The sequence below is a fragment of the Poecilia reticulata genome, chromosome 4 (assembly GCF_904066995.2).
Source record: "Poecilia reticulata chromosome 4, P_reticulata-male-v2, whole genome shotgun sequence".
In the NCBI taxonomy this organism is placed as follows: Eukaryota; Metazoa; Chordata; class Actinopteri; order Cyprinodontiformes; family Poeciliidae; genus Poecilia; species Poecilia reticulata.
Window position 1 is genome coordinate 19,784,221 of NC_088833.1, and position 15,262 is coordinate 19,799,482.

General features: G+C 38.3%; 2 protein-coding genes across 3 annotated transcripts; both read left to right on the top strand.

The window, feature by feature from the left end:
* Window positions 1-4,993: 4,993 nt before the first annotated feature.
* Window positions 4,994-9,261, top strand: sele (selectin E). The gene is made up of 14 exons (XM_008406995.2): window positions 4,994-5,159; window positions 5,273-5,355; window positions 5,469-5,873; window positions 5,982-6,086; window positions 6,182-6,373; window positions 6,471-6,662; window positions 6,796-6,984; window positions 7,128-7,304; window positions 7,406-7,588; window positions 7,703-7,891; window positions 7,990-8,175; window positions 8,290-8,469; window positions 8,581-8,713; window positions 8,821-9,261. Exons 2-14 carry the CDS (start codon window positions 5,316-5,318, stop codon window positions 8,879-8,881), a joined length of 2,232 nt encoding a protein of 743 aa, XP_008405217.2. The 5' UTR covers window positions 4,994-5,159; window positions 5,273-5,315; the 3' UTR covers window positions 8,882-9,261.
* Window positions 9,262-10,879: 1,618 nt separating this feature from the next.
* LOC103463571 (L-selectin) lies at window positions 10,880-13,448 on the top strand. Of its 2 annotated transcripts, none has more exons than XM_008406994.2 (9): window positions 10,880-10,993; window positions 11,063-11,109; window positions 11,211-11,591; window positions 11,693-11,797; window positions 12,226-12,405; window positions 12,580-12,759; window positions 12,851-12,940; window positions 13,032-13,053; window positions 13,166-13,448. In XM_008406994.2, exons 2-9 carry the CDS (start codon window positions 11,082-11,084, stop codon window positions 13,236-13,238), a joined length of 1,059 nt encoding a protein of 352 aa, XP_008405216.1. In that variant the 5' UTR covers window positions 10,880-10,993; window positions 11,063-11,081; the 3' UTR covers window positions 13,239-13,448. The 2 variants fall into 2 exon arrangements, with proteins under 2 accessions (XP_008405216.1, XP_008405214.1); XM_008406992.2 differs by having other exon boundaries at window positions 13,151-13,447.
* Window positions 13,449-15,262: the final 1,814 nt, after the last annotated feature.

The window sequence follows — 15,262 nt, forward strand, 5'->3', positions numbered from 1 at the left end:
ATCTTATTTAAGAGGCCAACACAAAGTAGTTAGTCAGTGTGAATTGCCAGTAAGTGGATACATGTTTATTTCTTTTTTATTAGAATTTCTACTGAGAAATATCTAAAGGGTTGTGCCTTTGTATTCCCATATGCAAGTTATTTAATGTTAAATAACTTACAAGTTACTCCCATATGCAAGTTATTTAATGTTAAATAACTTGCAGGTTATTTAAAGTGTGTCTCTATCAGCTTTGCATATGTAGAGACTGAGATTTTTGACAATTTTTTTCCTCCCAAAATAGCAGAAGAGCAGTCATATTGGGCAGAGACCTCTTCCAGAGATAGCATCTTTAAAGTTCACGGTCACAGATTTAAGTCTGGACTTTGACTGGGACATTGCTACATATTTATGCTTTGATCAAAACCAATTCCATTGCAGATCTGGCTGTCTTTTCCTTGTCTTTTTCTTGTCTTTTCGGGAGGCTTTTTGTTTGCCAATGTCCTTCAACAAACCTCTGAGACCATAACGTTTACGATTGTAGAACAAGTTGTACACAAATATGCATGTTTGTTTTGCGTATTTGTGGATGTTTACTGGTTGGCTTCTATTAACAGCAATATACACAACAACTATAATCAGATTTTTCAAACAATGCTTCACAAGATTTGAGGAAAACTGATATTGCTAAATCTGATGGCAGAAGTTTTCAACAAGAGATTGTATTGCTCTCTGTCCATGTTTGTTTTGATTTGCTCTTGCCTATCAGATATGGTTTTGGTCTTTGTTAATCATAACATGGTTTGAATAATAAACCTAATATTTTATTATTACATTTTTGGTTCGAAGAGCATTTCAGCTGACAGCAACATTGATGTTTATCATTGCTGCTAACGTCTTTCGGATGCACTTGCAGCAGATGTATTGGTTTCAGGCAAAAAAAAAAAAGAATAAGAGAAGTCACAGACCTCATATGAAAGAGTGTATAACTCTTACATTTTAAAGAGGAAGTAGTAAAAGTTGTTAGGACTCAGTTGATATACTAAATTGAGTTTGGGTCTGGACTCTGAGGCGACCATTCTAACACATGAATATGCTGCAGTCATTAGAGTGATCAATCAATAAGAAACTCAATATGATGCATTTCATTAGAACTGAGGTTGTATGTCTGGGTTGAAGTTGAACCTCAACCCAGATCCCAAGTGTTTTGGAGCCGTCTTTTCTATCAACTGTGATCAGCTTCCCTGTCTCTGAGGAAGGAAGGCATCTTCACAACATAATGCTGCCACCACCAAGTTCTATCATTGGTGTGTTTTGTTCACGATGAAGTGCAACAATAACAACATGCATATAGGCTAAAATCTTTCAACAATGTTTCTTTTAGTCACTCATTTATAAAGGTCAGATTTGAAGAATGCACAAAAACAGTTTTCAGGACTCATAAAACTACATGCCATTTTTGTTTTCGGTTTGAACTACTGTGCATTAGTCTTAAGGGTTTTGGATGCTGTTAGCATCAGCAAAGCATTTAAAAAAAAAAACATTTTTGTCAGAAACATTTGGATAAAAGAACAGATACCTTTATAACTATAAAGAGAATGGCTAGAGTTTTCTATGTCAGACTGTTGTGCTTCGCTGATGTGTTGCTTTTGATTTGTCGCTTCCTGACAAAACCTTTTTTTTTTCCATAAGACAGTCATAGATTTAGGTTAAAGGTCATAATTTTAGGTCCCTGCATGTTGATATTGCTTGTTAAACATTTTCCTAGATGATCTTGCCAATGATTACTCTATCTTGTAGCTTTGGGACTGGAGTCAAAGGAGACAAAGGACTGAGAGGAAGCCACAAATTCATGTTTAACTTGGATGCAAAATAAGCTATTGTCAACATTTTTACATTTACTTTCAGTAACTTCATGTCATGCAATTTGGTCTGTGTTGTTTTTGAGAATCTGCAAAGCTGTTTTATTGTCTCTGCATAAATTATTTTTTTGTGTGTGTTGCAGTTGTAATTAGGTCACAAATCTAAATTTAAATTGTTGCAGGTCTAGTCCAAATTGTAGCTACATATTGGAGCAGTCATTAGCACTGTTGCCTTGCAGCAAGAAAATCCTGGGTTCATAAGTAGGGAAGAAATAAGAAAAGAACTTATCTAGGATGACTCCTGCGCCCTTCCTGTTGCTGGAGAGAGGCATGAGATCACCTGCCCTGCAATGAGCAGGTACAAAAATTTAGGTGGATGACCTCCTCTAAATTAAATCTGTTTTAAGTGTTAAAACCCTCATTTCACCCCAGGGTGCAGTCCTGTGTGAGTTAATCAAAGAGTTGATATTGTTTTTCTGGGGAAGAGGAAGAGGTAGCAAGGTGTCAAGGAGCAGTGACTGCTGTCCGACGCCTCGAGCCAGAAAGGAAGGAAACGAACTGTCTGCAATAGAAAAAGTCAGCCTGCAGGCGCCTCTACGCCTGCATTAAACTACAGCTTTCCCATTCCCTAGGGGCGTTATCAAAGATTGTCCATTCTTTTTGCTTCTCCTCTTTGCATGATGATGTCCTCATTCTGGAAATTCTGATTCAGTTTTGGGTTATGAAACATATGTTAATGTTTACACATTGTTTGTTGGGAAAACCTTTTGGCATAAAAGTGAAGGGCCAAGAAGTTTAGGTTAACATCTGTTCAGTTCACATTGTTGAAACAGCTGGACACCAGCTCATCAATTTATTTGGTTGTTTTTGCTGTTTACAGATGAAGATACATTGAGCACACATGTACTTAGAAGACTTTTGAAACTTAAAGATCTAATTTATTTTCATTTATGGTGCAAAATTATTATTTTAGTTGTTTTTTTGTAAACTTTCAAAATCAAACAACTTTATAGTCATATTCTTTTAAGAAAGACTTTTTCTTAAAAGAAAATGAGGTTTGACCATTGAATCCTCCAAAAAGATATAAACAGGGGCCAATACTAATCAAATGTTAATTCCACCTGCTCAAATAAAGAGTTGCTTTTAAATATACAGAAAGGAAAGGAATAACACTCTGAGCTAAAAAAAAAAGTAGTAAAACATTCTTGTAAGGAGCTCAACAACAGTAATTGAATTTAATTTGTGTACTTCTTACATGATGTAGCTGAGTTACTCTTAAATCTTTGCCAAGAAAATTGTATGTTCACAATTCTTAGGAAGTAGATACTGTTATTTCTTACAGCTTCTCACAGAACATGGCCAAGAAACATTTTCTGTCAAAATTAATCAGAGCTCCACTCTGAAAAATAACAAGAATATCTGAGTTCCTGGAAAGGAATCACAAAAGAATTAAAAAAACTAAAAAAAAAAATAAATACACAATACCGCTTTTGCAGATGAGGGTGTATTGGGTAGCAAGCTTCATTTATCATCCAGCCCTGACATCAGTAACAATGAGATGTTGGAGGAAATTTCGCTTGATACTGATCCTTCCAAGTCGTTACTCCTAGTCAGCACGCTCTTCATTTTAGAGGTGAAATGTTGATGCTGTAGTTCAACAGCTGGACTCATCAGGTAAGTTTGTCAGGAAACTTATCTGGGACCTGATGATCAAACATCAATTACTGAGCTGCAGTTTTTTTCATGTCTCATTCACATTAAACTTGCCTTCTTATCTAGCAGATTAAAAGTTGTGCTAGTGCAAACATGTCAACTGATTAGACCTCTTTTGCACACTTTATATACATGCAGACCATATTATCACTCACATCGCACGCACAGCCATCCACCCACTCTGTCGAATGACGGCCACTCTTCTTTGAACTATTAAAACACAGTCAGACAGTTCACTGAGGTGCAAAGGCGAGCTTCTCCATTCTAATGAAAACAAAACAAAGAAAAATAATCTTTCACACGCCCTCCCTACAGAATAGTGTAATAGACAACTAGATAAAGAAAACTTGAATACCTTGGTCACACCTGGGCAATAAACTCAGGATCAACCACCGCAAAAGTGACATCCAAAATATGGCTCATCAGCAGTTTTATGATGGCTCATACCAAAATATGAACCATCAGAGATTTTCTGTTAGCCGCAAACTCAAAGAGTTTTTTGTGGGCCTCCCAGATTCTTCTGATCATGTACAGAAGCTTTTTCCTGCCTATTTGGCTCTGTTGTTCCACATGCTTTTACGAAATGCATGTTATCTTTTGATTCCTGGTCCATTCGTGCGTGCAATACTTCCGCAGAATTCAGGATCTTAAGTGGTGCCATGCCCAGTCTACCGGAACTGACTAAAGCACATATTTTTATTTACTTTAATAACTCACATGTTCCATGTACTGAGTCAGCACTAGGAAACTGGTGAAAGCAGATAACCAAAGCTCCCTTAAATATGATATCATGCCAAAGACGTGTTGCGTAACATTTGTAGCAGTAAATTTGACTTTAGTTTCCACTCTGGTATTTTAGTCAGGACACGTCCCTAAAATATGTACATTGCTGATTAAATTAATTCAAGGTTTAAGGTCTTAAACCATACATTCTCTCAGAAAGCAAAGAAGAGTGTGTGTTCATCGGCTTGTTTATTTTAATATCTGGTGCATGGTTCTGGTTATCGCAATCCATTTCTTGTGTTTGGAGAACATTGATAATAACACCAGACTGAAAGAGTGATTTTTTTAAAATTTAAACAAAGTTTAGATAAACAAAGAATTAATCAAACAATGTATAAACAAACGAAGAAATAAGTAAATAAGTTGATTTGAATAATTCAGACTCAAAATCAATCTGAGTGATACTTATGAACATAAATGTCAATTTCATGTTGTAAGAATAATACAGTACATAAAGTTTTAATTGAATGACATGAAATGATATCACATTTAAATATAAGGTAGCATAAATAAATAATAAAGTTTATTAGTATATAGTTTGCACAAACAAAACCTACATAAAAATCCCACTTAAGAATGAACATTTTCTCTTTGAAAGTAAAAAAAAAAAAGAGAAAGTGTCTAGATATGAAGAAGTGAAAGGAAATGATACATAAGGTTCGGGGAAATTCCATGGAAATGCTTCACTGGAATGAAAGCTTCCTGGAAGCCTGAACCGGGTCAGAGCAAAGTATAAAAACAGGCTCCTGAGCAAATGAAGCTCAGAATCGTTTCAGGAGAATCAGAAGACTGTTGAACTGTTCAGCCATCAACCCTAAAATTGTGAGTTCACTAGATTTCTTTTTATTTTATATATTTTTTTGCTGTGATCAAGTTGCTGATGCAAAACGTGGCATTGCTTTGTCTTAATGCACAATTTTTGTTTGTTTTGACAGAAATTCATCTTTGGATTTAAAAACAAAAAACAGTCGATATATCATGTCTGCCTCGTGGATGCCATTTGTCTTTTCTTGCTCAAGTATGTAAAAATACAATTCATTAATAAAAGTCACTTTTTAGCTTTTATGAAAACATATTGATGATCCTTTATGATCCCACAGTGTAACACGTGTCTTTGTTCTTTCTTCAAAGTGCTGTGCATGTGGACTGGTGTGGAGTGCTGGTCTTACTTCCACTCAGACACCACAATGGACTGGGTGTCAGCCAGAAAATGGTGCCAGAAAAATTATACAGACATGGTCGCCATCCAGAATCGAGAGGAGATCGAGCACCTGAAAAGAATGCTACCGAGGAAAGCTGGCTACTACTGGATTGGGATCCGCAAGGTTGATAATGTCTGGACCTGGGTCGGGACCAACAAATCACTCACAGCAGAAGCAACCAACTGGGCTTATGGTGAACCAAATAATGGCCAGAACGGGATAACCTCAGGCCAAGCTGAGGATTGTGTTGAGATGTACATTAAAAGGGAAAAGGATGAAGGGAAATGGAATGACGAGCGGTGCGCAAAGGAAAAGACCGCTTTGTGTTACACAGGTGAGGACTTTATTTTTCTTTTTTCTAGTTTTGTTCATGTTATCATGAAGGCATCCTTAAAGACTAAAATTCTGAGGATTCATCAGCTTTGTGGTATTTTTTTTGCAGCTGCCTGTAAAAGCGACTCATGCGTCCATGGTGAATGCGTGGAGACCATCAACAGCCACATGTGTAAATGCTCTCCAGGGTTTTATGGAGAAAAGTGTGAGCAAGGTGAGAAATTGTACTTTATTGTTTCTAGTTGCGGTGGAGATTTTTTTGATGCTTGCGGCATTAAAACATCTGAATGCGTTATGTTCGTTTTGCAGTTGTGCAATGCGACAAAGATCAAGTGATCGCTCCTGAAAACGGAAGCGTAACTTGCAGTCACAAGCACAAGAACTTCTCCTATGACTCTTTGTGCCAGTATTCATGTGAAGAAGGATATCAGCTAAGTATGTCAGAACCTCAGAAATGCCAAGAAACAGCGACATGGTCAAAGCAGTCCCCGACATGTGAACGTAAGTTGAATTGCAACACAAAGATGAAATTAGTCAGTATCTACATCAGCACCAGCTTCTAAAACTCCTAATCCGTTTTGTGCCCTGTCACCTGCAGTGATTCAATGCCAGGAGCTGTCTGCTCCCGAAAGAGGATTTATGGAGTGCTCTGATCCACTGAGAAGTTTCAGCTATAGCTCCAGCTGCAGCTTTATCTGCATGGACGGATACGAGCTGGACGATTCGTCCTCCATCACTCTGCACTGTGAATCATCTGGAAAATGGAATGCATCAGAGCCATCATGTGTTGGTACGGCCACTGATTGTTCACAATTCAACAGCTCCGAAATGCAGATTAAATGCCATCTGTGATGATAAAGTTAACATTTATGTCTTTCAGACGTACTGAAAAGCTTCGTTTTTTTCTGTTCTCTGTCATCCAGCTGTTCAGTGTCCGGCCCTCCAGAATCCAGACAACGGTTTCGTTACCTGTGAAGATGATACAGACATGAGGTTTAGCTATGGAAAGAGGTGCAGCTTCAGCTGTGCCCCTGGCTACCACCTGATCGGATCAGAGACGATCACCTGTACATCAGAGGCTGTTTGGAGTGACAAGATGTCGCTGTGTGAAGGTGAGGCTTCAGCTAAAGTGTTTGTTTTTTTTGTTTTGTTTTTTACAGAATTAAAAATAACATTTCTTATCATGGTTCTCTTAGCTATAATTTTATGTTATAAGAAAATAATTGGGGTTTATTAATAAGGCCTTGTTTCGCAGCTGTTCAATGCCCCGCCCTCAAGGATCCAGAAAACGGCTCTCTGAAATGTGAAGATGGACATGGCTATGAAAAGAACTGCAGCTTTAGCTGTGAACCAGGCTTCGAACTGCAGGGTGTGCACACCATTCAATGTTCTGAGGATGGACAGTGGAGCAATGACATTCCTACCTGCAAAGGTATGTGTCTTTCATGTCTTTTTTTGGCAAAGTTTTTAATAGTCTTTTTTTTTTGTTGTGACATCTTGAGGCTTACATTAAACTATTACTTTGTGTTGTAGCCGTCCAGTGTCCAGCCCTGCTAGATCTTGAAAACGGTGCCCTGAGCTGTGACACAGAGATGAGGTTCAGCTACAGAACGTCATGTAGCTTTAGCTGTGATCCAGGCTTCGAACTGCAGGGGGCGCACTCCATTCAGTGTTCTGAAGATAAAACGTGGACTGATGCCATACCTTCCTGCACAGGTTTGTTCTCTGTTTTTATTTTTTTACATACTTTTCAATCTATGTTTTTTTTTTCCCTACTTTGGGACATTTTACAACTCTTCCAAAGGTTAAAACTATCACTCTGTGTTGCAGCTGTCCAGTGTCCAGCCCTGCTGGATCTTGAAAACGGTGCCCTGACCTGCGAAGATGACGCGGAGATGAGGTTCAGCTACAAAAAGAGCTGCAGCTTTACATGCGTCCCTGGTCATCGCCTGGTGGGACCGAGCGAGGTCACATGCACAGAAGAAGCAGAATGGAGCGAGACAATGCCACACTGCGAAGGTGAGAAACGTCTTAGAGTATACACATCTTGTTCTTCATACCTGCTATGCGTCAACGAAGCCTTCACTAAATATACATTTCACACTCTCCCATGACAGCCATCACCTGCCAGAATCCGGATGGGGCAGCTCACATGGTTGTAGAATGCAGCAAACCTTCAACCGACCTGGACCCCAGCTCCACTTGCAGCTTTCGCTGTGAATCCGGCTTTGAGCTGCGGGGAGCAAACACCACTACATGCAGTCAAGACGGACAGTGGAGTGAGGCCCTACCAACCTGCAAAGGTATGAAAAAAAAATAAATAAACAATGGCCTACGTGTAGATGTTGTTGAAAGCAGAGATTTATTGCCATAATTGTAAGATTTATTTTTTAAGATCATTTCTCCTCATCCCTCAGCTATCAGGTGCCCTCGTCTTGACGCTCCGGAAAACGGTCGTATTAATTGCTCAGACAGCCAGCCGGTCTTCAACTCTCAGTGCTCCTTCGCATGCGACCAGGGTTACATGTTAGATGGACATGAGATCCTGACCTGTGATCGTCGTGGCAGCTGGACCGGAAAGAACCCCACTTGTCAAGGTAAAGAAAAAGGAAAATAAAACATACTCAAATAAAAGAAGAATTTATGGCTCGAAGCACAGCTGAGTGTAAATTTGGTCAGATTGTTCACATTTCACAATGTCTCCACAGCTACTCCGGCTCCTGCCACTGTTATTACCACTGGTGTGGCAGGAGGAGCCACTGCTTTGGCATCCGGTGTGTCTCTGACCATGTGGATCTTGAAAAAAATGAAGCAAAGGGCATCCAAGTTTGAGCTAAACAGGTAAATTTTGCATTTATGTCTCTCTTTTTTTTATCAAGTTAAATATAAAATTAGAAGAATCACGGCACTCACCTTGTTTTCTTCTTAATTTTTTTTTTCCCTTACAGCACCTCTGACTCGGAAGAACCGCTTCAGGTCTACAAAAGCAGCGATGACAGTCTCATCTAAGCCACAGATATTCACAAAGTAACAGACAGAAATCTTGATTTAACCAGAAAGGATGGACGCAGCACGCGTGAATTTTCTCCCAATGGGAGTTTGATGTTGAACATATTGTTCTGTAGCACTATCAGTATGCTGGAAACGTATTTTACTTTGGCCTTACTGTGAATGTTTTATAAGACTGTGAGTGTACTGTGAATTATTTTGGCATATTATTATCAGTATTTATATAGTATTATTTATGGGATCTGTATTTCTGAATGTTAAGTATAAAACTGATTTAATGCAAACATCTCCTGTAGCTGTAGTTCATCTGCATCTGTGAGTGTATGGGCGAGTTTTCTATATGCGAATAATCTTAATAAACATGGTTAAATACAGCAAGATGCCAAACTGTACTCATTATTGTGCTCACATCATCATGTCTTATATAACAGGTCAGTTTTGTTTCTGCATTAAGTTCAGAGGTCCTGCTACCAATGCAAAGGTCCTACTTGTATGTTGGTTCAGTCGTCCTATCTGTCTACAAATGTTCCCACACAGTGATTGATGACAGCCATCCTGTCCTCCTGACTCTGCCCTGACCTCGGGGTCAACAGGGGTAGATGAACAATTCTGATTGGCATACCAGGAAGGAAACTACACTGCTGAAGTTGTTTGTTCCACAACTGATCAGCATTTCTTGTTTTTGAGAAGTGGCTGTTTCGCTTGTCAGCACTTTTAGGGGAACACAGAATAAGTCAAAGTCAAAGTTCACGGCAGATACTATTACTTCTTTATGTAACGTCTCAATTTCTTTCCTTATCAGAGTTAAATTTCTTATAACTGCTGACTCAACCTCCATAATATTTAGTCTTTTCCACAGATTTTAGCAGCAGTTTCTTATTCCTTCCAAGAAATTGCAAACTCTTTTGGACATGTATCAATTGCTTCCATACAATTCTTTTGTTCTACAGCATTATCATTTACTCATGTCATGTCAGTCAAAATGAGCACATTGTTATACTAAGGAATGTTGAATAGTCATTCCCTGTAAAACTGCTAGTCCTCATTTCATTGCTTGAGCCATTATAAACAAAAATGTTGAACTTGTTAAACTCTGTCAAGCTAATTTTAGCATTTCTTCATTACTCTTTCCCTAAAATGTTTCCCAACTTAAACAATTTATCTTAGAAGGACCTCTGCTGTCACTGATGATATTGTTCACAGTTGTGCACAGATTTACACAAAGACTGTTTTATGACTGTACATTAGTTTATACTTTGCTCTTGTATAATGCTGTAAACAGATTAGAATAGATAGTTAAATAGCAACTTCCTCTAAGCAAGTGTTCATGTCAAGTGAAGTGTCAGTATCACCAAAATGAAAAGTCCTGAACAAAACAAACAAAACAAAACAAAAGATAAAACAGCATGAAGCTGTATAAAACACATTGACTGGGGTAACCACACAGGTATGTTTTGCTGTTTTACTGAATAACATGCTCTGCTTTTTGAAAAATTACAATTAATAATAACACACAAGATCATTTTGAAATAATCTTCTAAAAGAAGTAAATAATAAAATATAACAAAGGACTATATGGAAAATTGATCTTGTGCTGTAACACACAGCTTCCCAGATTCCTAAGAAAGTAAAAAAAGGCTAACATTAATCAACCAGGTGATCGATGCTAGACTTTGCAGCTTTGTCCTGTGAGAAACTACGGGTGAACAGTTTTTCACCTGGTGAGTAGTTTTTCTATATTTTGATGAATATAGAAACAAATTATTTATTCTCGTAAAGAAACAAACCATAAAACTATTAGCACTGAGAAGAAACAAACGAAAAATCTGCCCCTTGAGTCACCTTTATCAGAAATGAGTGGATTTCCCCCAAAACATTAATTCTAGATAAGCGCTAGACCAATAAATCATTCAGTGCCACTATGACACACATCCAGCTATTCTATGATAATGTTGGGAAAGTATAAAACTCCTTCAATGCCCAAAAGCTGTGCCAATCTACTGTATAAACCTCATGCGTACGAGGTTCTCTGTTTGATATAATTGGGAAAACAAATGTTAGAAATTAAGCATTTTTACAGTTTTTGATGATTTATTACATCAGCAGTTCTGGGTAAGTAAGACATTATACAGTTGCAGATTATTAAATATTGTTAACTATTCACTTTATCCTTTTAAATAGGTAAATCTGCTAATTGAAGATGAAGTGGCTTCTGTTCATCATTCTTGGTGGGTTTTGATTTGAATACGTTGAGCTGAATAAATATTAGCTGTCGTTGTATGGAAATCAATTCTGTTCCCTAATGTATTTTCGGGGTTTGTCTTTTCAGAGGCAACATGGGGCTGGACATACCACTACTCAAACAAAACAATGACCTGGTCTGAGGCTAGAAAATGGTGCCAGGAGCATTTCACAGACATGGTGGTTATCCAGAACCAGACAGAGAACGACTACATCGTTTCCATATTGCCGAACAGAACCAATAGTCCGTATTACTGGATTGGACTCACAAAAAACCACATAAATGAAACCTGGAAGTGGATTGGTAACAACAGCACCTGGGTCGGTGAACACTCATGGGCAGAGAGTGAGCCAAACAACAACCACATCACCGAGTTCTGTGTTGAGATCTACATCAACAGTGGACAGAACCGAGGGAAGTGGAACGATGAGAAGTGTGCTAGAAGCAAATACCCAGTTTGCTACAAAGGTAAGTGGAACAGATTATTTTGAGAAAGCAAGTCAGATAAAAGTAAAATAAAAAGGTGCAACGTGGCTTCAGAAGTAACAAAGAATATTTGTCCTGAACAGCTCAGTGTGATGACTCGTCGTGTGTGAAAGGAAGCTGCTGGGAGACTTTAAACAGCACAGCCTGCCTGTGTAGTGATGGCTATGAGGGAGACAAGTGCCAGACAGGTGATGATAAAGATGTTTCTAAATGACCGAAATGCATGAGATTCACAGTGCATAGCCAGGACAGAAATATCTAACTTCAGGAGAAATTGTGCCAAAATAGCAAATGTGCTAAAGATCTGTTCAATTTATCAAATATGAGGAAGAGCAAAAAGACAGACTGAAGCGGACCACTTTCTAAATTATTGTTCACACATCTGACCTACTTGTTATCTCTTTCCGCATAAGGTCATCGACATTGTTCTTGCACTCATCCTGCTCTTCTTTATAGCATTAAGCAGAACACCTGTTTCCTTTGTTTCCTGAGCCCCACTTAATTATCGAAAAATGCACACATCAGCACTCCTGTCCTTTTTTGAAACACCTAATATTTGGAAAAAGTATTTGTTCTTACATAACAGGTTTTGTGTTTGAACCACCCTTGCCAACAGTTGTAGATTGCCCCCCTCTGTCTCAGCCTGAAAATGGAGACCTAAAATGCTCACAAGGAGGGTGGGAAATCAACACGACCTGCAGCTTTAAATGCAATCCAGGATTCACCATAAACGGCTCGTATACGGTGACCTGCAAGGCCAACAGGACCTGGAGTGATCTAAAGCCAGTTTGCTCTGGTGAATACATAGTTTTAACCTCAAATACAGCATTACTAAATTACTAGATTGAATCTGTGTTCAATAACTTCCTTTGCTTGCACTAATATGTTTTGTGTTTTTAAGCAAATATGTTTTACACAGAATGTAATTCCAAGATATTACATCATGTTTTCAATCTGTTTGCGCCTCCAGCTGTGCAGTGCCCCCCTCTGTCTCAGCTTTCTAATGGCAACTACAGTTGCTCCAAAGAAGGTCAGATATTTAACTCAACCTGCCACTTTGAATGCCATCTGGGTTTCTTCATGATTGGCTCATCAGCCGTGACCTGTGCGGCTAATGGCCACTGGACTGGACCGAGGCCTGTTTGTACAAGTAATTACACGCAAGTACTAAGATTCTGTCCTAAAAAAAAGAAATCGACTTTATGGCAGAAGACAAAATAATCTGTGCTACTTTTCCGCAGGCTACAAACAGGCACTGCTGGCTGTTGCTGGGTGTGGAGCCTTGTGTTCATTCTTTTGCATCTGTTTCTGCTGCATAAGGCACAGAAAAAGTCAGTATTTCTCCATTGGGCTTTAAAGAAATATGAGATGCTGTGAAAACCTGCTACGCAACTGACGTCTGTGCCTGTTTGTTTCTTACAGAGAAGAAACGCGCTCAAAACAGGTCAGTGTTGAAGTAAGGAAGCTGCTCAAAGCATCGCCGCACTTTTCAGATTCCATACGACCTTTAATCAATGCAATTTTGTCTTTTTTATTGACAGTCTTGTTATTCATAGGGAGCCAGAAGATGCAACGAGTCCACCCAGTGAAGTAAACGGAGGAACAAGTGGAAACTCACTCACACCCTAACAAAATATGCAGATACTTATTATAGAATACAGATTTTTATATTTATCATGGATAACTGTTCCGTTACCTGACCAATATATTTACTATCTGTCTGTTGTCAAGTACTCTGTAAAGATTAAGGTTGCATATCATATGTCTAATAGCTTAAAATTTTGTATAAAATGATCAAAATGTCTTAAAATGTCCAACTTAAATAACAATTGAATGATAATGTATTCTTTTTTTAATCTTTTTTGTTAAATAAATGTAATTATATGGACTCATATTTATGTATTTATTTTACTTTTATGTCTTGGTGTTTGTACTGATGCACATGTTCCTGTATCTTGGTAGAGACCTCAACTTAAGAGAGCCCAGTGCAGTTTGGTCCTTACAAGCAAATCAGAAATTATGAACTAAAAAGGCCTAAATTCAGAATAGCCCCTCCTTCAAACAGTACCTTTGCTCCTGGAGATCAAAAGGTCAAACAATGGTTTATTTGTGGACCATGCATCCTCTGGGTGGACTACAAAGGCTAAAACTTTAATTCTTACTTATATTAAGAATATTTCCTGTTTTATTTACGTCATGCTGCTGCTGCATGACAATAATTTCAATTTAGTACATCTTTATCTTATACTGAAAAAGAAATAATACAACCTTAATCTGACTCCTGGAATAAACAGAAATCTGATGTAGTAAAGCAGCACTATACTAGACAGTTTGTTGCCGTGTTGATGATTTGTCAGAACTATGAATCCGCTTTGCAAAGAAGATTCTTCACCGCTGAGCAGATCTGACAAATTTAAAGTCACTATCAAACATTACAAAATTAATAAGAATTAATAAGAAAATAGTCTGTGGCACTGTTGTAGGCATGCTGGAGATAACATTGTCCAATTGCGATGAGTTTAAAGGTTAGGCAAGGAGCGTATGAACCAAAAAAGCCAAGATTACCATAGTAACTGATAGCTGATCAATCTTTATGAAAGACTGGCAATGAAGAAAGCCAAAATTGAAGGGAAGTCATAAGAAGTTCCTTTTTAATTTTTGCCACAAGACATGAAAACTGTGCTGCGGTTCACTTTCCGTCTGACCCATAACCCTAGACATTCATGTTGAACATTCTTGTTCTGGTGAAAAAACAGTTGAAAAACACATTGCAGCTCCATACAGCTATGATACACATGTCCAGATCAACTTAATTAATGTGTTATATTCCCCCAGTCAAAATCATACTCTAATGTAAAGTCTATTGCAAAATAAATGTGTGCATACGTGCATAGTACATGTACTTAAACTCAGTTATTAAACACTATGTTAATAACTGAAGAGGGAAACATTTGAAGAAATGTTTCCCTCTTCCTCGTTAAGAAAAAAAAACAATTTTTTATTTTTTTTTGCATCTCTTTTGCAAACACATGCAATCTCTTGCCAGATCTTCAGCAAGGTTCCCAGCACTGTTTCCACCCCTTTGGGTCCAGTCATTTTAACTGTTCCTGCCGATGCCATTGTGAACATGGTTTTGGATTGGTAGGCGGACCCTGACCTCTACTCCTTGCCCATGGTTGTTAGAGCCACTTTGTTCCTCTGTGCTTGGGAAACTGGAAGTGGAATGCCAACAAAGTTTATGTTTGAGATATAAAAGTAATTTATTTATCTCTCCCTGTCACTTGAGTAGCATAAAAAGCAGGTTTACTTGTTTTTAAATATTGAACAGAACTGGAAAGAGTGCAACCACAGAAGTTTGAGGGCATCTTATGACCTTGCATGACCAAGTAGATAAATTGTCTAGAACTAAAAAAGTGCTTTGTACTTCAATGTTTTTCTTTCTTTATTGTGGCCCGAACAGAACTTACTAAGGGACTTTTCTTTGTTTTCTTTTTGTGCTTTTACTACCTGATTGTCGCCATGCTCAAACACTCATGGTACAGTCACTTCCTGTCCAGACTGTGCAACAGGTCAGATCTAAGTCACACCTGTCGTCAGTTTCCTTCACACTCATTTAGGCCCACATTGGATAACCAAGCCTGTGCTTTAACAGT